The following is a 26,897-nucleotide window of genomic DNA, read 5'->3' on the forward strand; positions in this document are numbered from 1 at the left end:
TGTTTTTACAATGGAAAAAGGAAATAAAAGTGCACATGGCAGACCTGAAAATCCATACTTGTGAGTTATTTTCATTTTAGAGAAAATGTGGTTGTCTTTTTTTTTTTTTCACATAAGTATGACTATAACAGTAGGCATGAATTGTGACTAAGTAAAAATATACAAACTTTATATTTCCTGGGGCTTTATTCATTATGAAATTAAGGCAACTTTTAAAGCAAAATTTAAAATGAATTATGGGAAAGTGAAAACTCTAGGACCCACTCTAGTTTCGGTCAAAATAAGAATGGTTCATGTTAAATAAAAAAATAACCTAATAGATGGGCTAAGTAGTACACACCTGTAGTCCCAAGTACTTGGGAGACTGAGGCAGGTTTACTAGAGCCCAATAGTTCAAGGCTAGCCTGGACACCATAGGAAGATGCTATCTGAAAAGATTCTTTAATAATAATAATATTAATAATATTAATAATAATATTAATAATTATCAATAATATTATTAATAATATTATTAATAATATTATTAATAATATTAATAATCAGAAAAGTAATATTGTTCAAAACTGGAAGCCTTAGCAATTAAGGATCCTGCTTTCTCTAAGCATGATAAATTAACATTGGTAAATACGCCCAGCCCTCATTAGTTAGTGCTGATGTCAGAGCTTGGTCCTAGCAGCAGCCAGCTTTACAAATGTGGGCTTTCTGTGCATTCTGTACTGGCCCCATGTCCTCTCAGTGCTAGAGAAGCAAAGCCCTCATGACCGAACTCAGTAAGCTCCGTGAAGCAGGGAGCTTCTCTCTGGAAGGAGTAGGAATGATATCTACAAATGCTCATGGGAGTCTGAGAGGCTGGGGATTTACTCTCAAAAATGAATTTTTATGTTGTCTACTTTAGTTTCCAAACAAGGCAGAGTACAAAGGAACTAGGACAGCAGGGAACTGCCTCCCTCTCAAAACAAGGTGGAATTCAGCCTCCCAGGGCAGGTGCTGGCAGGCCAAGTGGGGTGGCTCATGCCGCTTTCTGCCTGTTCTCAGCTGTCAAGAAGCCAAGGCCCCCACTAGGACCAATTGAAAGGTCCCAGAAAAACATCAGGTAAAGTCCAGCCCTTGGGAGTAAGACCAGTTAAAGGCGTGTAAGTACCCAGGAGCCAATTAAGTACCTGGAATCGCAGGGCTGCACTCCTGCACACGTGGAGGAAAGAGTAGGAACTTAAACGAAAGTTTAAGCAGCAGTGTGAGCAGCTACCCCTGAAGAGATTCTCACAGCCTCGTCAGAAGGGGAAAGAGGATTATGGGTTTTGCGCCTCTTATTGCACAGCTTTTTGGGGAAAAATAATATTCTTAATAAGAAGGAAAAAATATTTCATCATATTTTCGGAAAAATCAAGATGTTGCATAATATGACTTCTTCACTAGAAGAAACAGCTCCAATGTTAGCTCTTCTGGTCACCAGCACAAGTATCAAAAGGATGCCTGCCGAGCCAGGTGAAAACCAGGGCTGCAGCCAGCATCCAGTGCCCCATTTACCCAGCAGAGCCCAGACACAGTGGGGTATTGGGCACAAAGCCTGGGAAGCTAGCTGGTGAGTCTCTGCCCTTTAGGGCTGGGGGAGCTGGGGGCAGTGCCTGGGACACAGAAAGACTCGGTAAGTGAGAGGGTGTTGTGTGTCCCAATGCACAGAACGGGATCCTGGGAGCAGGGACACGAACTTGCCTATCAGAACACGGGGGAGGGGCTCTCATAGCTGGCTGGGGTTCTTTTCTCTTTCTTTCTCCCTTTCTTTCTCCTTCTTTTTTCTGTCTATTTTGCAGAACCCAATTTTGCAGAGCAACAAATTTCACCAGATCATACTTGCCAAACACAGTGAGGGTCTCAGGCAGGGAAGGGGGAAGATTACTAAGGAGAGGAAAAAAAAAAAAAAACAGGGCAATTTATTGGATGACCCATCATCCTGGTTTGCCCCGATGCTCCTTGTTCCAGCACACTTGAGCTTTGGGCCCTGGAGACCCTTCTGTGCCAGGAACACTGCCCGTGGTGCCCTGAGCAAGACACCGACCCAGACCCTAGAGTGCAGAGTCCTCCTGAACCTATGCTTGCCAGTTGCAGGCAGCCCACACATCCAGCGCTGCTGTTTCTTCTCCCAGGGCCTCGCCTTGCAGCCCTCCCCCGCTGTCCTCTGCCTTTCGGGCCGCGGACCTGGCGTCAGGAGGGGGCGCCCGGGCTGGGAGCAGCGGTGCTTGCCACACTGCAGCGCCTGGACACAGACGCGCTCCAGCGTGGGCTCCATGGACTCGCAGTCCAGCTGCGTCGTGGTGACCGGTAAGACTGAATTTTCCTGCCTTCCGGTTTGCCTGATCCCGGTTATAAACAGCCCCGGAAGGGACAAAGAGCCACAACTTGACTGGGGCGCTAAGAATTCCGGATGGAAGAAAACTTCCTGCTCTGTCCGATTAAAAACCAGGCAGGGACAGAAGCTTTGCGCCCTCTGCGGCTCATGCACTGCACATAACTTGCGTGGCATGCACAAAGGTGCCCACTGGGGCTTAGGCACCAACCTTTTCTGACCTTCAGCACCTCAAGGAGGAAGCCCAGGCAGGCACCCACTGTCCCTGCAGCTAGAACCCGGTGAGCACATGTTTGGGGGCACATTTCACAGCACAGAGGGACCTGCATGCATGATCAGAGAGGACAGGACACTCACCAGGCTATCCTAGTTCCTCTAGCATGACCAATTCCCAAGTCCCCATTCCCAGAATGACAGCCTCCCCTACAGTGAGAACTCTGAAAGGTCCCCTCCCTCTCTGAGATGCCTCGGAACCGCAGCAGCTCAACTTGGAAGAAAGGACGGCTGCTCACTATCCCACCAGCATATCCAAAGTAACCCCAGCTACAAGTGCCTCACAAGTCACTGCCACAGCTGGTCCCTGGGGACTTACTTGATCTTTCTTCACAAAGCTCTTTGTTTATTTTTAGTTAGACACTAAGCTCTTTACTTATTTATTTTTGGTTAGGCACATATTAACCTTCCTTCCTTCCTCCCTCCCTCCTTCCCTTCCTTCCTTCTTGCCTTCCTTCCTTCCTTCCTTCCTTCTGTTCTTTCTTTATTCCAGTACTGGGGTTTGAGTCCAGGGCCTTTGCACTGAGCTACATCCCCAGCTTGCTTCCCCTTTTTAATTTTTATTTTGACTCAAGGTCTCACTAAGTCACTAAATTGCCCAGGCTATGCTCAAACTTGCAATCCTGCCTCAGCCTCCCAGCATACTGGGATTACAGGCACGTGCCACCACACCCAACTACATTCAAGGTTTCTTGAGCTGTATTCAGTGAAGGCAACATAGAAGCGACAAGGAGAAGATTCTTTCCTGGTGAAAGTCATCTATCTGAATAGAAAGTTGTTGATCTTAACGTTTTCAGGCTGTAATTCAGTCTTATCAACCTTCTGAAAAAAGAAAAAAGAAAATTCCCATGAAGCCCTTTTAGCCTTCTGGCTCTCCTTTGTGTTATTTTGGTGTTAGAGACTGAGTCGTTCAAAGGACACTGGAATTCCTAAGAAACTGAGCTCCTTGTCAATGTCAGGAATGAAATCCGCCCCTCGGAGCCCCCTGGCCCCTCTTGAGTCCCGCTGACCCCGGCCATTGTCTTTCCAGCCTGGACACTAGATGGCAGGATAAAGGACCTGATAATCAGCTGCAGTTTGGAAATGCCCCTGGATTTCAGGGTGTGGCCTCATTTATTGGAAAGGTTCTGAGCTGCCAGGGGCAGTCTCTCTACTTAGTTGGATGTGTTTTGTGTGCAAATCTCACCAAGACAATTGGCACAGAGAGAGCCACAGGAAAGCCAGGGCACTGACTCTTTGCTGCAAGATCAAGGTGTTCGGACCGGCACCAACGATCACAGTGAGAGGCTTGGCACGCCTGCCCCCACCAAAGGGCCGCCCTGCTTCCAGAGATTCCTTAAGTGACCCTCGCCAAGTCCTGCTTTGAGCCAGCCAGCACAGGTCCTCAGCTGTACTCCAGATAAAGCTGCATAATAGATTGCTGCTATGTCTGCAGATCACTCTGAAATGAGTGCGCCCATGTGCCACAGGCCCGTGTAACAGCGGCTGGCCTCCCTCCTAGGTAGTTTTAAGATTTTCTTTTAAAATACAGATTCAAAGGAATTTGCAAAGAAATGTATACAGGGAGGTTTCCTGTACCCTTTACCTAACTTCTCCTGGTGTTCACATCTTCAATATCAAAGCCAGGATATTGACCCTGGTGTGATTCAGTGTGCGTGTACATGTGGACACGTGTATACAGCGCTCTGCAATTCCGTCACACGGGCGGCTTCCTGTAACCACAATCACAAGCAACATGGACAACTCTACCCTCACCACAAGTTCCCTGATGCGCCTGTTTTATAGCCTCACCTCTCCCTTCCCCCAGCACTACCACCTGACACACATTAATCTGTTCTTTGTCTCTGTAATTATTGTATTTTATAAATATTAGATAATGGGAATCATGCAGTATGTGTCCTTTTGAGACTGGCTTTTCTTCACTCAGAGTAACTCTTTGGAGGTTCATCCAAGTTTTTGTATGTTATCAGGAGTTCATTCATGTAAAATATTTACTAGCTTTATTGAGATAGAGTTCACTGTTATACAATTCACTCAGGTAAAGCGTATATACTTTGGTAGCTCTTTGAATCTTCAGAAGTATGCATTCATTGTCACAATCGATTGTAACAAATTCAGTACCTCAAAAAGAGACTCTGGTCTCCTTAGCTGTCACTGCCCATGTCCCCTCCCCTCAGCACACACACAGACTTAATTCACTTTCTGTCTCTGTGGATTTGTCTGTGCTGCGTGTTTTATATAAATAAAATCATACAAAATGTGGTCACTTGTGACCAGCTTCTTTCACTTTTGTTTCTATGTGGTAACATGCATTAATAATTCATTTCCTTTTTATTACCAATAATATTCCATTGTTCAGATTATATCACATGCTGTTTTCCATTCATTGGTTAATGGACATGTAGGTAGTTTCATTTTCATCCTTTCTTCTCACTGCTGAGTCGTATTCCATGGTAAGAATGAACCACAGTTTGTTTAATTATTATCCTACTGAAGAAAATTACAGTAGGTTCCAGCCTTGGAACTACTACAAAGAAAACTTCTGTGGACATTCCTATGTAAGTTTCTGTGTGAAAACCAGTTTTCATTTCTCTGCGATAAATAGTCCAGGTGTGCAAATACCCGTTAGTCCATTTTCTATTTTAAAGCAAATACTCCTTTCCGAAGTGATAGTACCATCTTCCATCCCCACCAGCAATGTGTGTGTGTGATCCATCTCCTCCTTGTTCTCACCAGCATTTGATGTAATGAGTATTTCTACTTTAGCCTCCCTGATAGCTACCTCAGGGTGGTTTTTCAATTGCGTTTCCCCAATGGCTAATGCTGTTGAACATTTTTTCATGTGCTAATATCTTTGATGAAAAGTCTTTTTGTGTCTTTTGCCCATTTTCTAATTAGTTTTGTTTTGCTTTTTTGTTTTTTTCCGGTACTGGGAACCGAACTCACGACCTTGCGCTTGCCAGGCAGGCGCTTTGCCACTGAGCTAAATCCCCAGCCCCTTCTAATTAGTTTTAATATTGAGCCTTGACCATTCTGCAGACATTCTACATATAATGCCTTATTGAGATAGGTGGTTTCTAACTGTTTTCTCTTGTTCTGTAGCTTGTCTTTTCATCCTTTTAATACAGTTGTTTCCAGAGCAATGCTTAATATTTTTTTTTCTTTTTATTCTTTTTGGTGCTGGGGATTGAATCAAAGGCCTTGTGGGTGCTAAGCACATACTTTACCATTGAGCTATGTCCAGAAAGCTTTAATTGCACGGGTATTTTAAATTGTGATGGGGTCCAATTTGCAGTTTTCCTATTACAGATAGTACTTTTTGTTTCAAATTTAAGAACTCTTTACTTAGCCTCAGGTTTCAAGATTTACTCCCTCTTTTCCCTCTAAGCATTCTTTAGTTTTAATTCTTACATGCAAATCCATGATCCTTTTTGAATTTACTTGTGTGTAAGGTGTGGCTGGAATTGAAGGATCAGTGTTTGTGTCTCGGTGTCCAACTGCTCCTGCACCGTTTGTTGAAAAGTCTCTCCTTCCTCCATGAAATTATATTTCTGCTGTTGTTGACAAACCATTAGGCACATTCTTGTGGGTCTATCTCGGCTGTACAAAGCTTGCTGTCTCAGTTACTTTTTTCTTGTTGCTGAGACAAAATATGTGACACCTAGAATTAAGGAAAGGTTTATTTAGCTCATAATTTGTGGTGGTTTTAGTCCATACTCAGCTGGCTCCAAGGCAGAGTGGCACATGGCAGAGGGCAATAGCTCATGGTGGTGGAAAACAGCAAAAACAGCAAAAACAAAAACGGAGGAGTGGCAGAGAGCAAGCCTCTTTCTCTCCCTTATGTTGTATGCAAACTACCTGCCCCAGGGTGGGTATAGCACTCACACTCATAATCCCAGCATTGGGCCATGAATCAATCATAAACTCTAAAAGCCCCATGACTGCATAAGGCTTTGGGGGGACATCTGGACACAAACTATAACACCTGCATTTCAATCAGATATTTGTGCACACACATGTTCCCAACCCTCCTAGTGATCAGACCTGCTTTCCTCAAAGGCTCAGGAGAGGCCTCTGCGATGCCTCTAGTAAGGCATGTCTGCAGGAGTAGCTCAGAACTCTGGCCTGGGAAACTGTCAGAGATTCTTGCAGTGGTGCAACCTGGCTTGAGCAAACCTGGCTTCCTTTGGTTTCAGGTTTTGGGCCGTTCCGGCAGCACCTGGTGAATTCCAGCTGGGAAGCAGTGAAGGTAAACGCTGTTCCCTTTCCCCTCTGCTACCACACACCCAACTGGCTCCTTCTGTGACTGCTGAGCAATCCCAGCTTGCAGGACTCTTAGTAACCAGAGTCACACAGAGGGAATACAAACAAATCCGCAGGCCCCTGGAGGAACAGCTTTTCTTTAGTCCTTGGGTTGTGGCTTGCCTGCCTGCTGATGCTCCTCCTGCCTTTGTGGGAAAGAAAGGAGGCCAAAGGGACCCTCCTGGGGAGGGTACACCAAGGCCTCAATGCTGTAGCCAGAGCTGGACTCCTATTATCCACACTCTTTCTAGTGGTGGGGTCTTGGTTTCCTCATTCATGAATGGTGGGATAATAGTGCTGAAGTTGCAAGATTGATCTGAGGATTCAAAGAGATAAATATGCAAGGCAGCTTTGTTTAAACATTGTGCCTGGCACAGGGTAAGCACTTAAGGATGGGTTATTAGTCTAAACAGTACATTTATTGTTAAGGAAATTGCTGACTCAGAGGCAGTCCATGAGGAGTGCAAGGGCTCGCCTCTGCAGAGCGACCTGCCTTTCCTCCTTGCAGTGATTGTCTGTGATCCGTCCCCACGTGGGTGTCACTTAGAGGCTCCGGATACTGACAGCTGTTTATTCATACTTGACCTTCAATTTCATGCCGCTGGTGCATCAAGTTAAAGGTGGGGTCTCTACTCTATTCTCAGTTTCCCGGTCAAGCCGAAAATGCAACAAAACCACTGGCGTCATGCCCTTGTAGCAACTGTGGCATTGATTTTCTAGCCTGTCAGCACAGATGCAGTCAGGAGACTCTTGATTCTAGAGTTGGATTTTAAGCCTTTTTTCAACCAAAAGAAAAAACTCAAAGAAACCCAGGAACCACTGTTAAGCACCCCCTGTACCCAACATACCAGAAAAGCCAGCTTAGGGCCTTTATGAGCCCCTGGATGTCTACAGCCAGTTCCTCGGTAGAAAGGATGTCTTCTGCCAGGATCTCTCAAATGGTCCTGAACCCTCCATTTCTTTGCAGTCATGATAATGGAAAAGAGGCAGGCTGCTTGGGCTCACCTCCTCTGTCTAGTCACCCTTGTTTGCCACATTTGTCAGATGCGAAGGTTAAGGTGACTCGGGGTCTGTGCACCGCTGACCAAATCAAAAGAAGCCATACATTTCGGTAAAAAGGAGAAAGGATTCATTCAAAGCTAGCTCTAAGAAGATAGAGGGATCCACTTGTCACAACCACCGTCTCCTTGGGTACAGGTGGGTTAGAGTCTTTTATAGTGAGGAGCAGAGGGGAGGGGGAGCAAGGGAGGTGACGCAGATCCATTGCTCTTTGTGGGAAGGAGCCTGGCTCCGATGTACTGAGGCTCAGATCTGCAGGTCCTGTTACTTTTTTGAGACTGAGGGAAGGAGGTTGGTTTGGAGAAATTGTTCATCTCTTCAAGGAAAAATCTAACTTCTAAAATTCTATTTCACAGTGCCAGTTACAAGATGACTTGAACGGAGGTTTAGAATTAAGATAAGTGAAAGATACCAGTCACAAAAGACCATGTATTGTATGATTCCACTTATATGTGTCCACATTAAACAAATCAGTTAAGAAGTAAAGCAGATTCATGGTTGCCTAGGACAACTAGGGAGCAAGAGATACAGTGATGATGATTACAGAACTCTGAATACATTAAAAATCATTGAACTGTGGACTTTAAATGGTAAAGGATATGGTATGTGAATTATATCTTAATAGAAAAAGAGAGAAACATTTATCCAAATGCATGTCGCTGTTTAGAGACCAATGAAGAGAAAATTAGAGAACTAGAAGATACATCTAAGATATTATTCAAAGGGCAACATAAAGAGATGAACAAAGATGTAAGGAGATTAAGAGATATTGTTAATATGTGAAGATTTGAAGTTCCAGAAGGAGAGAACAGTGAGAATGGAAGAAAAACAGTATTCAAAGAGTAAAGATTGACAATGTTCTAGAATTTATGAAAGACAAGAATATACAGAGATAAGCTAAGACAAATAAAATCCACACCTAAACACATCACAGCAAAACTGCCAAACATCAGAGAGAAGTAGATTTCTAAGAAACCAGAGAGAAGAGAGAAATCATCTACAAGAATGGTCAGTCTGTTGAGACTAAGGGTAAATATCTTAAAACCAACAATAAAATCCAGAAAAACCATAGACTAGTATTTTCAGTGTTGCAAATATAATTGCCAACCAGAAGTTGTATACCCAACAAAACTTAAAATTTTTTTTATTAAGAAATGGGAAATGAATGTTGAAAAAAAGGAAAATGCAGAAAAATAATATAAGTGCTAAAAGCTCACAATGAAAACAGCTGTTTACTACAAACTCCAGAAGACTGACTTGATTCTCTTTACCAACAGTAAGTGCCAAAGTATTTAACATTGGGCTGCCCATAGTGGACACCCTTCCCTCTTCAAGCCTGATTTGTGCATAGTGACACAGGCCATAGGTCATTATTATTCAGTGTGACCCCTACCTTCTAAATACTCAAATATTGGAATCAGTACCGTCTCATTCATTCAAAAGGAATGACATCCTCCACTTTAACTGTACTGAAGGTTAAACCAAATTGGGTACTTTTGAAGTCACTGTACTTCTCTATGTATAGTAGTCCCTGCTTACCTGCTGGAAGTATGTTTCAAGACCTCCCATAGGTGTATAAAATTGTGGGAAGTACTGCACCCTATAATATATATATATTATATATAATGTATATATAATATACTATATATTATATATTGTATATTATATATTATATATTTATTATATATATTCATGTATCAACATACCTATCATAATCTTGAATTTAGCTGGCATGGTGTGCATATACCTGTATTCCCAGCACTTTGGTAGCCTGAGGCAGGAGAACCACAAGTTTAAATGCAGCCTAGAAAACTTAGCAACCCAGTGAGATCCTGTCTCAGAATAAAAAATTTTTAAAAAATATGACTGAGGATATAGCTCAGTGTTAAGGTCCTGGGTTCACGTCTCAGTACCACAAAAAAGTTTAATTTATAAATTAAACACAGTAAGAGAACAATAACTCATAATAAAATAGAACAATTATGTAATGACATAACATAATAAAAGTTATTTAAGACATAAACTGCTTAGCTCTGGAATTTTCCATTAGTATTTTCAGGCCATGGTTGACCTTGGCTAACTGGAAGGGCAGATGGGAGTGAGGGACTACTGCCTGAGTGTGTGCATGTCCTCTGTCCTTGTTCCCAGCACTCCACATATTTCACTGATTTGAAGAACTACTTAAAAAAATCTTCTGGCGTCTTGACACTAGATGAACGTCACAGTCACCTGCGCCTTATACTCTGTTGTTGATGACGAGTGCTTTGCTTTCTTGCTGGTCCATAGGAATAGTGCTTGGCATTCAGTGTCTGGGGATTAGATCTGGGGAATGCAGTGCATCCTTTCTGGGTTGCAAACTCCAGTGGCGTGGGTAATGCTCCAACCTGCTCACCTGCTTCATCAGGCCAGAATCTGGGCTCAATTTTGGCTGCATTAAATGTGATGAAAACTCAGCCTCTTACTTACGCAGTGGAGCACAAGAGGAAAGCATGCACACAAGAATGACCCAGGGAATAAATTCAGGGGAAAAGTATGCACACAGGAATGACCCAGGAAATAAATCACACAGGAGATGCAGGGCCGTGGGGTTTGAATCTACATGCAAAGGACAGCTCTTAGCTCCTCTTCATTCCGACTGAGGAAACAGATAAGAACAGAAGACCATAGTGGATGCGCCTTTTCTCATCTTTACCCTCACATGCACATTAGAAGCAGGTTACAAATCTTGAAAAATATCAGCATCACACTAGGGGGCCGTGCCTGAAATCCCAAATCCACAGAGGCCCTCCTGGTCTGGCAGCTTTGAGCCAGTTTGAGAGGCCTTTCCTTAGGTCCCCAGTCGTTATGCCTAATGTCTCCGGGCACACGTGACACCCTGGACACCCTGTGAGGTGACAGTTCTCTGCGGAGCTCTGGCTTGTCCCAGCTTTGGATTCTAGCCCAGGCCCACATGCTGCGCCTTCTCTCCGGACAGGAAGATGTGCATGATGCTGGGTTTCCGTCTCCTGTGGGCATTGGCCAAGGTATCTAGGCAGGGACTCAGGAACCCAAAGGAGCTGTGCAAGTGACATTTCAGGCACTGGGAGCATAGAAATGGGGAAATAGTTCGGAAACCACGCTGTGCATTTGGGCAGCAGCGCTCTTTCCGCACCATTCCAGGACCCCCACCCCTTGCCCACCCATGAGACTCTTGTCTTTTGCATTCTTGGTCGAACTCTAGAACGCTTTCAGATACCAGTTTAACCCTTAGCCCCATCTGAATGGTGGATGACAGCCTGTGCTCTAACTTCCTGTAAGCATAGTCCTTCTTCAGACAGCATTTTTTAGTCAGGTTGAGAAAATGTGTATGTCAGCAGGGAGATGAAGTTGAAGTCCATAATGTTTTTCACTGTAGTAAGTATTCACGCCATTATTTTTACCATCCTGTTTTCAAATGTACAATTCACTGACATTAAGTATATTCACATTGTTGTACAATCATCATCCTAGTCAGTTCTAGAACTTTCCATTTTTCCAAAAGGAAGTTCCATACTCATTAAATGATAGTCCCCTAGCACCCCCTTCCCCAGCCCTTGTGATTACTCTTATACTGTATTTACATAGCTCTGCAACAGGGCTTTAGAATTTCTTCATCTTACAGAACGGAAACTCTGTCCATTGACCAACAGCTCTCCACTTTCCTCCTCCTCCCTTCTGGCGGCCACCATTCTATTTTCTATTTCTCTGACTCTGACCACATTAGATACCTCGTGTAAGTGGAATCATATAGAACTTTGCTTTTTTGTGACTGGTTTATTTTCACTTAGCATAATGTCCTAAGCGATCATCTGTATTTTAACATATGACATGTGATCTTTTTAAAAGCTGAATAATATTCTATTGTATGTACTTACCACATTTTTCTTATCAATTCATCCTTCCTCGGACCCTTGGATGGCTTCCGCCTATTGGTTATTGTGAATAATGCTACAAAGAACATGGGCATGCAAGTATCTCTTTGTGATCTTGCCTTCATTCCTTTGGGTATATAGCCCGGGAATTGCTGGATCCGATGGTAATTCTGTGTTTAATTGTTTGAGAAACCGCCATGCTGTTTCTCAGGGGGGGCACCATTTTATATTCCTATGAACAGTGTACGAGAAATACATTTCTCTACATCCTCACCAACACTCGCTGATTTCTGATTTTCAATCACGTACACCCTAGTCAGTGTGAGTTTCTCTGGTTAGGCTATAAAAATAAGAAACAGGTTATCCTTGATGAGCATTCCATGGTGGGACTGCTTTGTGTTGTATGTGCCCAAGTCCCCAGGCAGCATGGTTTCCTGAGGGAAGAGGGGACCTTTCACTTGGGGGAAGGGACACCTTGGTGACAGAAGGGTCTTCCCTCTTTGATTCACTTTTAATTTTTTACAAAATGTTTCAGTCTTATCAGTGGGTTTCCAGTCTTAATTAAACTAATCCCAAGTTATGATCAAGGAATATTCAAAGCAATGATCTTTAAAACCTCACAGAGATGTGATGAATAAATAATGCAGTCCACAAGAGAACACCTGAGTGTTGCTTCTCTTGCCCCTCACCTGAGTTCTATCTCAGTTACATTTTGATGTGAAAACAATAACTGATCAGAAGTTTGGTCCTACACAGGAAGAAATTAAGAAAGCCACCCAAAATATAAATTTACATCCACTTACTAACAATGGCGTCCACTGGAAGACATGAAAACACCAGCTAAGAGCACATGCATGTTGGCATTTTTATGAAATGGAGCACAGGATCAAAAATACTTGGGAGAAAATCACTGAGGGGAGAGGATTGGGAGCTGTATGTTGCTGTCTTCCTTCCTGAGTTTTTCCAAGGCAAGACTGGCCCACTTATCTGGAAGAATGGCCTGAAGGACTGGGGCAAGCGTCCCCTATGGAGAAGAGAACCTGACACTGGACAGTAGAACTGGACATTGCTAAGGCAGAGTGCTCTTTAGCCAGTATCCAAAGATTTCTCAAAACACTGGTGAGGGCTGTTGTTAGCACTGGTTGGTGAGCCTCTACTTACAGGGACAGTGTCCTACAACTCCTCCTCTTTTTATTGTGTACTCTCCGGGCTTCAGTTTCCTCACCTGTGGGATGGGGACACCATCAGTTCCTCCTCAGGAGAGTCAAGGGACGGGCTGTCAGCACTGCACCAGTACACAGCACAGGCCCTCCAGGCGGAGCTGGGATGATTACTGGATTATTTTTAGAAAAAGAAAAATGGTACACAAGTGTCTATTGTAAAAATCTTAATGAGTATGAAAAGAAGCATCAGCTCTAATTCTGCCCTCAAGGGATAACTATTTCCATCAACGGCTGTTTACGGTTCCATCAAGGGATGCAAGAAACAGCATGAGATTCTGAGTTTTTGCACTTCCCTCTACTCAGCGAGAACCTCAGCCAGAGCCCAGCATCAGGATGGCATGCAGAGGGTGCCTCAGCCACATACAATGGCTAGAGGAAAATGAGAGAAAAATGAATAAGAAGAAGTGAAGAAAGGAGGGAGAGGTGGAGGAAGAGAGAGAGAGGGAGAGAGAAAAGGAGATAAAGGAAAGAAAGAGAGGAAAGGGAACAATGAAAGGAATGAATGGAGGAAAGGAGCAAAAAAGAAAGGGAGGGAAAGGGAGAGAGGGAGGAAGGGAGGAAATAAAAAAGGAGAGAAAGAAAGCAAAAGGAAGAGAGGAAAGAAATAGAAAGAGAAAGAGAAAGAAAGAAGAGAAAGAAAGAAAGAAAGAAAGAGAGAAAGAAAAAGAAAGGGAGAGAGAGAGAAAGAGAGAAAGAAAGAAACAAAGAAAGAAAAAGAAAGGGAGAGAGAGAGAAAGAGAGAAAGAAAAAAGGAAAGAAAAGTTTGCATATACCATGGAAAGTTCTCTTGCTGGGTGACTCCTGCTAATCTTCCCTGCCCCAAAGACCCTCCTCCTCCATGCAATCCTCACTGCATAGTCTTGCTTAACCTTCATAGCAGCTAGAAGGAGGTCCTACCCATACTACATTTCACAGGTAGGGAAACTAAGGCTCCACAAGTCCCAGTAGTTTGTGCAAACTCCCCCAGTAACAAGTAGAAGCAGCAAAGTCCGGCCCTTTTCTCCCTGCCTGGCCCCAGGTCATCGGCTTCTCAGGCTCTGCAGCCCAGTCCCGTAGCTTCTACTCCTGCTTCCGTTCCAAGAGTGAGAATCACTGAGCCCTAAGCAGAGACAGCTTGCAGGCCCTTGGGATGCTCTTTCAACCCCCTGAGTGAGGCAGCTCCTTCCTACATCCTGGGGCTGCCTTTGGTGAGTCAAGAATCATATCATGGAAAAACAGCAACTGTTCCTCAACACCAGCTGGTGCCACAACCTCAGTGGATTTGAGCAAATCTGAAGAGCAACTGGTGTCTTCCTTTCCTCTCTCCCTCTGAGAAGTGGCCATGTGTTCCTACCAACCAGATTTTGGATAATGCAGAATCTGGAAAAGCAGGAAAGAAAAAGAGGCAGAGAGCGGGGCTCCCTGACTCCCCGGGACTCTTGCAGCAGGAGTAGTTTAGGCTTTTTCGAAGCATTATGGGCTGGGCATGGACACTGAGTTCCCTGCCGGGCTTGGTCATGCCTCGAGCTAGCGCAATATGCTGGGCTTCATTTTGGAAAGTGGGCTTGTGCCAGGCATTAGCTCTCCTCCTTTTAGCACAGAAGACAGCAACTCTAACTGAGAAAGTACCAGTTCGGAAAACGCGAACCAGGGCTCTCTCCACTCCTGCACAGAACCCACATTCCCTTCTCAGCAGAAATGGTGGCAGCAGCCAGTGGCCCACACGCTGCTCATGCAGAATGTTCCCACTGCTTCTGCTGGGCCCACGCTCGTCACATTCTAATAAATGTCATTTTCAACAAATCCATCTTGCACGACTTTCTCAAGTGAATGCAAGTTCATTATAATCATCCATCTTTCTATAAAGGTCCAACTATGTGCCATCTAAAGTTCATGAAGTATTTGTGAATCGGCTCATCTAAGATTCATGAAAACCCCTCTGACTTTCACTTACCCCATTGCACAGATGAGGAAATTGAGGAAAAGTGGAGATCAAGGACAGGACTAACAACCCAGTGCAGGGTGGTAGATCCAGGTCTCAAGCTGGGTCTTGCTGACCCCAAAGCCCATGCTTTTGCCTGGAATAGCATGGTGAGGGTCCAATTCTGCATGGGTCCCTTCTGCCTGGCAGTACCCAATCCAGGCTCAGAATGACCACCAGCCTTGGCTTGGTTTCAAAAAAATGTATTCTAGAATGCAATGTCAATGGCAGAAGACACCGGGGGGTGTGTGGGGAGTCAGACAGACATTTCAAGAGCAGGAACTTCAGGGGAGATAGTGCCTAGAGACTCTTTCCATGATATGAAGGTGGTATGGAGTTAAGAAAAGTTCCTTAATCTCCCAAACCAAACCAGACTGGCTGTGGTCCACTAAGGCTGAATGGTGTGCATGTTGGCTGAGCTGGCACATTTCTGAAACCTGGCCAGAACTCATCTCAAGACCCTCTGAAAACCCCGCCTCAGACTGCTGGGGCTGCTATACCAGAATTCCACAGGCAGAATGGCTTACACAACAGATATCAATTCCTTGTAGTTTTGAAGGCTAGAAGGCCAAATCAAAGTGCTGGCAGAACTGCATCTTGATGAGGGCTCTCTGTCTGGTGCCTGCCGTCATGCTGTACCTCACCTGCTAAGAGAGAGAAAGGCTCTGGTCTTGCCTCTTCTTATAAGGACACCAGTCCATCATGGAGACCCATCCTCATGATTTAACTTCATTGCTTCCCAAAGGACCCATGTTCGAATCCCAACTCATTAGGGGTTAAGGCTTTGTTATGGTTTGTGTCTGCATGTCCCCCCAAAGCCTCATGTGGTCATGGGGGCCAGGAGAAAAGATTCAGCCACTTTTCAGAGGCAGCTGAATCTAGAGTTTGTAGTTGGTTCATTGTCTAGTGCTGGGTTTGGGGGTGTGAGTGCTATAACCGCCCTAGGGCAGGTACACTGCATTCAATGTAAGGGAGAAAGACAGGTTTGCTCGCTCTCGCTCTCTCTCTCTCTCTCTCTCTCTCTCTCTCTGTATGTCTGTCTCTCTCTCCTCAGTTGTTGCTTTTGCTGTTTTCTGCCACCATGAATTGTTTCTCCTCTGGGATGCCCCTCTGCCATGCCACCCTGCCTTAGGCCCAGCCAATTATAGACTGAAACCTCTACAAACTGTGAGCTAAATAAACCTTCCTCCCTTTAACTTTGGGTGTAGAGCATTTTGTCTCAGCCACCAGAGAAAAGTAACTAAGACAGACTTCAGCATATGAATCTGGGGGATACAATTCAGGCCATAGCATCCTCAACCTTGCTATAGCCAATGGCTCTTTCTGGTGGCCTGAGGATGGCTGCAGACTTCCCAGGGCCATCCAAGTAGCTTGGCCAGGTCTGCACTAGTGAAGGGATAGTTGCTTTCCTATTCCTAGCCTGCTGCAGCCTCTGATTGCCATGAAGATAATGTTCTCTGTCCTCTATGGCAAAGGCTTGATGGCTACAGTGTTCCTCCCCCTACTTGGAGGGCTCCATGGAAATCTACCAAGGGTAGAGATGTCCAGATCCACAGCATGGGCAGCAATGGTGACTTCCTCTTGGGGAGGGTGGCTTACCTTAGTAGAATTCAGGGCGACAGTGTGTCCCCATCTTTGCAGTAACAAGTTGCAATTTGTCCCTTCATCAAGACAGTTGTGGAGGTAAGGAGGAAGACATTCTAGCTAAGTTGAGAAAATATGCCAGGAAGATTGTTAAGAATAATTCCAATATGTGATATGTGAACAGGTTTGAGTTTACACTGGTCCATAACCCCTTCTCTGCAACTTGCATACCCAATTCTTCTACTCTGTAAATGTTAGACATGTTTCCCAAGTTGTCCAGTGGCAAAAGGTGATCTGAGCTGATGTGGGCAATGTGTGACATCTGTATTTATTCCAGCTACCATGCCCTTTTGAATTTTAGGGATTGAAACATCAGTGGTTAGGAGGGCAGCCCCACACCAGGCACACACAGGAGACACATTGCAAGCACAAGCAGGGCCCTTGTGCCCCTTAGGCACTATTCTCAGAATGGTAAAATACACTTCTCACGTCTTTGTTCTGAAGTGCCCTTCAGTCCATACTGGCTCCATATATGCCAGCAAGGTCTACACAGTGGCTTCCCTGCAGTTTCTACTTTTGCAAGACAGATGCTGTCAGCCTTCAGGAAAGTACAAACCAAGAAGCTGCTATGGGCTCAACCTTGTCCTCCTAGGAGATGTTGAAGTCTAATCCTCAGGGCCTGTGACCTTCATTGGAAAGATGGGCTTATAGATACAATCAAGTTAAATGAAGTCATGATGCTAGGCCTTCATCCAATGTAACTGGTAGAAAGGGGAAAGTGGGACACAGAGACAGACAGACAAGGGAAGGTGGTATAAAGAGACACAGGGTAAATGCCGTGTGAAGGCTGGAGTGATGCCACTACAAGCCAAGGAACATCTGGAGCTACCAGATTCTGGAAAAGGCAAGGAAGATCCTTCTATGGGTTTCAGAGGGAGCACAGCCCCACTGACAACTTGACTTTGGACTTATAACCTCCTGAACCATAAGACAATAAATTTCTGTTGTCCTAAGCCACCCTGTGTGGAGTGCATTGCCATGACAGCCCTGGGAGACTAACATGGAGGAGCTCCCCAAATCCAGCTCCCATAGCCAGCAGCATCAGGAGAATCTCAAAGGTGTCCAAAGATGTATCTTTCTCCTCCTCTCAAAGGCTTGGAGATGGGGTGGAAAGAAAAGGCTGGTGATGGGTGCCTACCTCACTCTCAGCTTGGCACATGCTCTCACCAGAAGCACAGCTGCATTCTTCTGTCGAAAAGAGCTCCCAGGCAATTACGTGGGCCAGTGAGACTCAGGGACAGAGCAGACACATGGCTCAGGGTGGCTCTCTCCATCCTGTGAGTGACACTGTTTTGTGGGCTTACTGAACATCATTAATTGGGAATTCCATTGACAGCTGAGCTAGGGTGGCCTTCAGGGAACAGCAGATTCCCAGACAACTCTGGATCCAGGGTATCAGTGCAGTCTTTACTCAGAGAAGGCCAAAGACCCCAAGGGATCGCCACCAAGTAGGAGAAACTAGTTCTTCATGGGGGGTTGGAGTCTGAGAAGCAGCCCTGCGACCAGCCAAGGCCTCCTCACCTGCACAGTGGAGCCACATGGTACTTCCAGCATCATGGCTTCCAGCCCCAACTCCCTGAACTGTGCAATCTCAGTTCCAGGCTTTATGTGGTGCTCAGGAGAGGAGGCCATGTTGGTATTGCAGGACTGGAAATTTGGCATGTCTAGGGTACCCTTGGTCTGCAGGACTCCCTTCTGTATGGTCCTCCAGCCTTGTGCCTTATGTGACTTCCTGTCCCTCTCACATCCTTCCCGTCTCCCACCATCAGTCAGGCAAATGGTTTCCCACTCAAGTCAAGTGGTGATGTTCATTTTGGTGTTTAGGAAGAGAACAAAGCTTGAGCAGTTGAGGGAGTCAAGCAGATATCTGGAGAATGGAGAAGAGCCCCTCAGGAAGGCTGAGCCGGTCAGGGACAGAGCTGAGATGCCAAAAATGGGTCAGGAGAAACCTTTATCCCAGGATAAGAACAACTCAGGAGTTCTACATCTGCTCAGGTTACCACTAAAGCCTAGGGCGGATCTAGATCTCCTGGCTGGGGTCTTTGAGCAGGCCCTCCTCAGGGCACCTTCCATCTGAGGACACACAGTTCTGGCGGTCCTGCCTCACCAGTAGTGTAAGAGAGCACAAATGAAATCATTAAATGAAGACCATCTTGATATGTTGGGCCTTTAGGGGAAGCTTTATGTTCCTGGTAGGACTTTCATCAAGAATGAAATGCATACTTCTAACATGTCATTCTCTTGGTTTTCTTCCAAAAAGCTTGCTGTTTCTGGTGCCCTTCAGGGCAGGAAGGTGCTCCTACCTCAGGCATTCTCCACAGCTCTTCATTCCTCTCACTGCTTCACCTTCTCTCTGTGGACCTCATCTGAACCATGTCTTTTTCTGCCTCTGATACACTGATGTCTGGTCAGAGGCCTCTCTATGAGCTCCAGACACATGTGGTCAAGGGACCAGCTCTCTCTGGGAACTTCAAACTTGGAAGGTCCTAAATCAACCCCATGATCCCCCTAGCTCATTGCCACTTCCCCTTCCATCTTCTTACAAGGCAGCTCTGACTCACTCTCTCCTGTTCAGTCCTTTCATGGCTCCCTATTGCCCTCAGGATAAGTCCAAACCTGGCTAAGCATTCAACCTGGCTTCCTTAGCTTTAGTTCCTTTCTTCCTCTCCCTCTTACACCATGGATGGTGGTGGTAGATTAGTCCTCAAATACCTAGGGACACTATAAATGCTTCCTGCTCAGATCAGAGTCCATGGTGCTGGATATTTTGCCTTGTGATAAACAGAACAAATGAACAAATCCCTCAGCCTTTCTGAAAGAATCATATCACATCCAATTTCCCAAAAGTCTCCAGCTCTTGCAGTCCCATCTGTCTTTAAAGTCTACTCTGTCCCCAGCTTCTCCATCTGTCTCATCCGTCTGTCCATAGAACTTACCTCTGGCACATGATTGACACAGCTATGGCCCTTTAAGGCATTTCCCTTGACAGGAGCAGCTGTAGGGGGCATTTCCCTCTTGGGTCAGGAACCATGCTCTCTTGTTGGCTTTTTGACATTGTTATCAACCCCATGATCTTCCTAACTAACTGCTTCCATCGTCTTACAAGGCAGCTCTGACTCACTGACTCCTGTGCCTAGTTCTTCCATGGTATGAGTTCTGGGGGAGGAGGGACAGGATATAGGACCACAAAAGAGCTGAGGGCAAAGCCCAAGATTGGGATTTAAGGGATTCACCTTTGTGGGTTATCATAACATGCTCTTTCTGCAGGAGCTCTCCAAGTTGGGCCTGGAGACTAACATGGAGGTGGAGCTGCGGACTCTCCAGCTGCCTGTAGATTACAGAGAGGTGAAGCAGAGGGTCACCAGAATCTGGGAAGAATTTCAACCACAAGTAAGTGCTGGCCAGTGAGGCACTGGGGTCGGAGACTGGTGATATATGATGGAGCCTAGAGCCTGAAAACATCCAGGACTCTGGCTCTAGGGCTGAGAGTTGAAGTTCACCTCACTCTCGTGTCCCACCAGTGCAAAGTTGTAGCTAGGTTTCTGCATCTGTCTGTAAAAGTCTAAGCTGAAATGTAGGACAAAGCTTGAAAGAAAATCTGGAGAGAGAGAGAGAGAGAAGGTGTAGAAAGGAAGTGGAAACATTCCCAGGCAACACCCAAAGATAATATCTACCTAAGGGAGAGGACCTACATTATGTTCCACACATACCTACTGAGGCTGGTTGGTTGAAATGAGGCATAGACCTCCCGAGCTGGGAGAGTTGTTGGAACGGTGGTGCACCCAGGGAGGCTCCATCTTCAGAACACCCAACTTGTTATGGTTTGTGTCTAGGTGTCCACTCAAAGCCTCATTCAGTCATGGAAGCCAGCTTCTAGAGTTTGTGATTGATTCTTGGCCCAGTGCAGGGATTATGGGTGTGAGTACTACACTTGCCCTAGGTCAGGTAGCCTGCATACAATACAAAGGATGGAAAGAGGCTTGCTTTTTCTCTCCCCCTTTTTCTTTTGTTGCTTTTGGTGTCTTCCACCACCATGAATGGTTGCCCCTCTGCCATGCCACCCTACCATGAAGCCAGCTAATTATGGACTGAAACCTCCACAAACTGTGAGGTAAATGAACCTTTCCTCCCTTAATTTTGAAAGTTGGGTATTTTGTTTCCGCAATGAGAAATGTAACCAAGACAGAATTTGGTACCAAGAGTGGGGTCATTGTTGTGACTAAAACTAACCATATGGTTCAAGAGCCTTTGGGAATGGCTTGTGGGAAGAGTTTGGAAAGTTTTGGAGGTGTGGCCTGGAAGAGTAAATCTGTTATGCCTTGAGCTCCTCTGTACGGGAGATTCTGGTCAGAGCTCAGAAGACCAGAATCCTGATAGAAATCCTGCTGGTAAACCAGGCTTAGGAGGTTTCCACTGGAAAAAGGCTGCATTGGCTGTTGGACTCCAGACAATGTGTGTTATGGATTAGCAGGAAGTTTTTCTGCATTTTGCTTGTGTCCAGAGACTTTACCTGTGACTGAGGTTAAGAGCAACAGACTACTTAAGCTAGTAGAAGAAATTTAAGGCAGTTGAATACTGAGGCAGTCAATGGCATGACTACTGTTGGTGGCTTTTAGCTAGATCTATCTTGAGAATCAAGAGCAAAGAGCCCAGCAGAATGATTTAAAATATTTTGAGTTTGGCCACAAAGCAAGCCCCAGGAAAACTGTGAATTGCCCATATAGAGCTGAGGAGATTTTAGTTGCTGAGGAAGAAAAGGAGAATAGAAAAGATGGCCTGAGGGCATCACAAGAAGCAGCAAGACTCCACCCTTTGCAACTTCAAAATTGAAAAAGTGAGACTTTGCTTTGAGAAGAAAGCAGAGGAGTACCTTGTTCCAGAATGGTGCTGGCTGCATCTTGCTTCAGAATAGTGGAGGACTAGCAAATTTGTTTCTCAGAATTGGATTCAGAGTGATCAGTGATCCAGGCACTCATCCCCTACAAGCAACAAAAGGGGAAGCCTGGCTACTGCTCCACCTGGCAGCAGACCTTGGTATCATCCACATGGCATTGGTTTTAGGGTCATGTGGAATGCAAGAATTGTGGGGTTAAAAAGGTTTCACCCTAATTTCAGACAGCCTCCGAGGCCAGGCAGTGTGACCCTGCAAGGGCAGGGTGTGAGGTACCAAAGGTGCAATGGAGACCCCAGAAGTTTGGACAAGCCAAGAATTGAATTGTCTAAGGAAAGCTGCAAGGAGGGAGCAAAGTGGGCCTAAGAGAAAAGCCAAGGAAGCTACAATTACTGGAAGTACTGTAGGGGCGGAGCCACCCAAGAGCTTTGGAATTCCTAACTTGTCACAGGTTGCATCAGGTGCTGCACATGGAAGTACAGGACTTAATATTCTCCCTGCTGGATTTTGCACTTCCTTTGGTCCCACTCCTTTGTATCCCCCTATCTGTAACTTCTGGAATAGAAATGTTTATCTTGTGCCATTGAATACTGAAAGTGTTTAACTTTTCATTTGTACAGGGGTTCATAGCTAAGAGTTTACCTTATATCTCTGGGGAGAGTTGGGACGTGAATTTTTTCACCAGTGCTGAAACTGTTAGGACTTTAGCAACTCTTAGAGATGGACTAAATATCCTTTGGCATAAAGGGATGCACATGAGTCTTTGAGAGGCCAGGAGTAGACTATTATGGTTTATGTCTGGATGTCCCCCCAAAGCCTCATGCAGTCTTTCAGGGCAGGCTTTTAAGGTAACTGAATCTAGAGTTTGTGATTGGTTCATTGTCTAGTGCTGGGACTGGGGGTGTGAGTGCTACACCTACCCTAGTGCAGGTAGCCTGTATACAATATAAAGGAGGGAAAGAGTCTTACTTCCCCCGTCTTTTGCACTTGTTGCTTTTGGTATTTTCTGCTGCCATGGACTGTTGCTTCTCTGCCACACCACCCTGCCTTGGAGCCAGATGATTATGGACTGAAACCTCCACAAACTGTGAGCTAAATAAACCTTTCCTGCCTTAATTTGGGGCATTGGGTATTTTGTTTTAGCAATGAGAAAAAAGTAACCAAGACACAGCCTATGTTATCTGCACACACTTACTACATTAAAAACAGGTACAAATACTGCTCCTTGGACCATATGATGAGATTAATAAAGCATATACCACCGAGACCTTAAGACTGTGTTCCAAATGCTTTGATAAAATTCTCAATAGCTAGTTTTGAAAAAGAAAAATGTAGTCAACTCAAATACATACTATCAAAATTGTATTTGTTACTAACTTCCCTCATTAAAGTTTCATTAAAAAGATGGATGACTTTGAGAAACACTAAACTTCTGTGGCAGTCTTAGATGCAAATTTTGCATTCTCCCCCCTAAAATAGAATACACTATCTTGTAAAAATATTTTGAAATATAAGAATATTGAAATATAAATGCAATATGGTTCTTATTTAGTTGAAAGAGCCCAGTTTTTCATTCCAACCATATTAATCAGGGGATGCAGACAGGGAATCCTGGGGTTTCATGGTAGATTTGGGGGGTTGAGATGCTTTCCCAGGGCTTGGTCTTTCTGTATCCTTGACAACCCAGTTTCCTGTGATCTCTCTGCTATTGCCTTTGTTCATACAGCTTGCTGTGCATGTGGGTGTGGACACTTCGGCCAAGGCAATTTTTCTAGAACAGTGTGGCAAGAACCGTGGCTACCGAGACAGAGACATCCGGGGCTTCCAGCCTGAGGAAGGCGTGTGCCTGCCAGGTGGCCGGGATGTGATCGTGTCAAGGGTCAACATGAAGGCAGTCTGCAAACACATTGCCATTGAGGATGTTGAGGTGACCTTTTCTGGAGATGCGGGCAGGTAGGTTTTGCAGGTACAGGGGCACCAACCAAATAGGGGAGAGGAAGTGCCCTTCAAGTTCCCTCTCTCCTCTGAGGAAACCATCCCCTACCATCTAGCCGGTTGCTTGGCCAGGAGCCACCCACCAAGTCACCCTTCTTTGCTAAACAGTTGTTCCCATTAGGATGAGGCTTGAGGGACCCCTCTCTTCCTAACATTGCATTTGGACCACTGCTATAGAAGAGATGTTGCAGAAGAGATGGGGATTTTGAGAGCCAGGAACACTTTGTGGGTGTTTTGGTAATTTTGTTTTGATGTTGTGAGTTAATTGTGTGGTTGTAGTCCCAGATGAATACTTACATACCTATGCTCCTCCCAACTCTCAGCCCCGTGGAGGCATTTTCTTCTCTCCAAGGGATGAATGAACAAATGACTCAATGAAGATGTGAATGAGGGAGAGATTTACTGGGGTAAAGGTGATACGGATTAAATAATTGAAAGCCTGGTCCTTTTCTCTATTGGCCACTTGCTGGTCATGAAACCGTGAGACGAAGAGTCAGACCTTGTTCATGTCATTCCTGCCCCATGTTCTTTGTGAGGCAGCAGAAGCAAGCTTACATCTCTCGGAGTGGCGGTCCTCCCTCCTCATGCTTTGTAGATGGTGCATGGCATTGTGTGCTTATGGTTCACAGAGGGTTGAGGGTGGTCTGAGAAGTAATGTAGCATTTCGTGGGGATGCAGGTACATCTGCGATTATACCTACTACCTGTCTCTGCATCATGGAAATGGGCATGCGGCACTCATCCACGTCCCTCCACTCTCACGGGGGTTCCCAGCCAGCCTGCTGGGAAAAGCCTTGCAAGTCATCATCCAGGAAATGCTGGAAGCGAGCGGGAAAGCCCAAGCTCACAGCCAGGATTGCAGAGAACTGAACCGCACCGATTCCACCCAAAGGGAACCAGTTGGAAAATGTCTCCTTTAGAGAAAACTAAATGCTCAGTCCTATGTGTAGAGTTCAATTATGCCTTGAGAGGCTTTTAAAAATCGCTTGTAAAACAGTTTACACAGAGGGAAAAATTTTGAATTAGCCCAACAAAATCACAGAGTTATTTTATTGTCAGAAGAAAGAACTCTCTAAAAGGCAGATGTTCCACAAGGGATTAACTAGCTTCGGTTATAGTTTTCATGACAATAAAATGAAATCCTAGTAATTTTTTTTTCTTCTAAATGACTGTGCAGCGGGGCTGTGAGATCCTGCCCAGGCTTGAGGACCACAAGTCCATGGACGTGCAGGTGCAGCTACTGCTCTAGGTCTAACATTTCTCCCTGTCTTTTCTGGTACTCATTTTAACAATTTTGAAGTGCCCGGTTTAGTGACAGTCAGCACACCAGCATTGTGCAGTCATCACCACCGTCCATCTCTATGTCTTTCTCACCATCCTAAATCAAAACTTTACTCAGTATCCAAGAACTACCTATCCCTTCTCTTCCCAACCTTTAGCAACCACCATTATTCCCTCCATCTCTACGAGCTCAGTTAGGTACCTAAAACAAGCATTTGTCATTTTGTCTTTTATTTCATTTGTTATAATGTTCTCAAGTTTCATCAGCATTGTCACAGATGGCATGATTTCATTATTTGTAAAGGCTAAATAACACACCATTGCACGTCCCTACCACACTCGGCTTTTCCATTCACCTATGGATGGACACTTGAGTGGCTTCCACCTTTTGGCTATGGCTAAAAATACTGCTATGAAAATTGGCCTCCAGATACGTGTTCCGGTCCCTGATTTCAGCTCTTTTGTGTATACACCCAGAATAAATTGCTGGAGCACATGAGGATTCTGTGTTTAATGCTTTGAGGAACTGCCACGCTGGTTTTCACAGTGACTGTAATGTTTTATATTCTCACCAGTGTTTGCTCTTAAAGCAAGCTTTGGAGCTGGGCTTAGGTTCTCTCCATAATAAGTATTTTCCTTAACTGTTAAAAATCAGAAGCTCCTTTGTTTTGACTTTATGACGCTGTACTGGGTCTTGTGCCAAGCTGCTCACAGCAACGCTCTGCTTGTCCAGTGTCTTCTGGGGGCACAATTTTCATGCAAAACCCCATTTGTAACTTTTTTTATTAGTAATAGTGTGGAAGTAGTTAAGGTTTAGTACATTTTCTGTTATGTTGGTCTGCTTATAACTACTATTTTTTTTACTTGGTTATACTAGAGAAATAAATTAGTCTCCTAGTGCCTGGATTCATGTACTATAGGAAGAGGCATCTGTAAACTAATAACAAAGGCACTCGACAGGCTTTGCTCATTTTGCCACTAGCCTTTGAGCAGATTTGTCTATGCAGAATAGACTTTACAAGCCCCCCCTTTGTAAATACACCTGGATTGTTTGACATACGCCAGAAGTAAGTCAAAGCCTAGAGGTGGCGTAAGACGGTGCTGGGGTCCAGCAGCATGGTGGTTAATGTGGAGATACTTCTGTACTCCAGGGCAAGTAGCCGCCACCTAGAGCTCTTTACTTCTTTATTCTTTCTCCTGTTTGAGGACACTGGCAAGCCAGGGACCTCCAGGACAGGCCTCTGGTATTATTGCAAATTGCTCAATGTCATACGTACATATTGAAAAAAATTAGGAGGCCAGAGCTCTCTTGTGATGAACTTTCTCACCATTTCCTGCTCTGTGGCCTCTAAAGTTGTCCATGGAAAACCCCAAAGGTGCCTTCATATCCTGGTCTCTGTGAATGACCCAGATCCCCCACTCATTTGCAGCAGGGCCTGTTCAGCTATGGTTGCTACAGGAGACTTCTGAGTTTATTTGAAAACTGTGTAGTATAAATGGCTGAGCCCTGGTATGGTTGCTTCATATTATTGCCAGGGCGTTTGGGGTCTGTCCGTGTGTGCCTCTATAAAACAGAGCAATAAAAAAGCTTGCCATTTCAGGGTGCTTATGAAAGTTCAGTGAAGACAGTGGATGTAGAAGGCCTTCACTGACAATAGAACACTACTAAAATACACAGCTGAGTGTGGCCTCATAGCTTGCTATGGTTATAGTGGGTCTCCTAAGGGTTCATGTGTTAGGAGCTTGGTTTCCAGTGTGGAGCCTAGTAGGAGGTCTTTAGGTCATTGGGGTAGTTGCCCTCAGAAGAGGTTAAGGAATTTCTTTGGGATCGCTGAACTCTTATACGGAGTTGTTGTTAAGAGTGAGTGGAGCCCTGACCTGAACTGCTCTCTGGATTCCCCTTGAGATGTGATGTCTTCTTCCCGCATGAGTTCCTGTCATTGGCCATGAGGTCTTCCCCAGAGCCAAGCTGATGCCCACATCATGCCCATAAGCCTCCAGAACTGTAAACCAAATAAACCTCTTTTCTTTGCGAA

The 26,897-nt window shown here is 45.0% G+C and overlaps 1 protein-coding gene across 2 annotated transcripts; it reads left to right on the forward strand.

Moving 5' to 3' along the window:
* The first annotated feature begins 1,943 nt into the window (after positions 1 to 1,943).
* Positions 1,944 to 26,897, forward strand: Pgpep1l (pyroglutamyl-peptidase I-like). Of its 2 annotated transcripts, XM_013512514.1 has the most exons (6): positions 1,944 to 2,319; positions 6,814 to 6,866; positions 19,963 to 20,085; positions 20,769 to 20,801; positions 23,313 to 23,539; positions 24,260 to 26,897. In XM_013512514.1, the coding sequence occupies exons 1-6, from the start codon at positions 1,965 to 1,967 to the stop codon at positions 24,498 to 24,500; spliced, it is 1,032 nt and encodes a 343-aa protein (XP_013367968.1). In that variant the 5' UTR covers positions 1,944 to 1,964; the 3' UTR covers positions 24,501 to 26,897. The 2 variants fall into 2 exon arrangements, with proteins under 2 accessions (XP_013367968.1, XP_005381674.2); XM_005381617.2 differs by lacking the exon at positions 20,769 to 20,801.

The sequence above is a fragment of the Chinchilla lanigera genome, unplaced genomic scaffold (genome assembly GCF_000276665.1).
Source record: "Chinchilla lanigera isolate Chin_1 unplaced genomic scaffold, ChiLan1.0 scaffold00015, whole genome shotgun sequence".
Taxonomy (NCBI): Eukaryota; Metazoa; Chordata; class Mammalia; order Rodentia; family Chinchillidae; genus Chinchilla; species Chinchilla lanigera.

What these genes read in the sequence shown, in the direction of transcription:
- Pgpep1l (XM_013512514.1), top strand. Translation starts at nt 1,965, where the DNA reads ATGCTCCTTGTTCCAGCACACTTGAGCTTTGGGCCCTGGAGACCCTTC. An exon ending in GGGAAGAATTTCAACCACAA is followed by an intron (nt 20,086 to 20,768) that starts GTAAGTGCTGGC and finishes CCTACCATGAAG; the next exon opens with CCAGCTAATTATGGACTGAA. An exon ending in GACTGAAACCTCCACAAACT is followed by an intron (nt 20,802 to 23,312) that starts GTGAGGTAAATG and finishes TTGTTCATACAG; the next exon opens with CTTGCTGTGCATGTGGGTGT.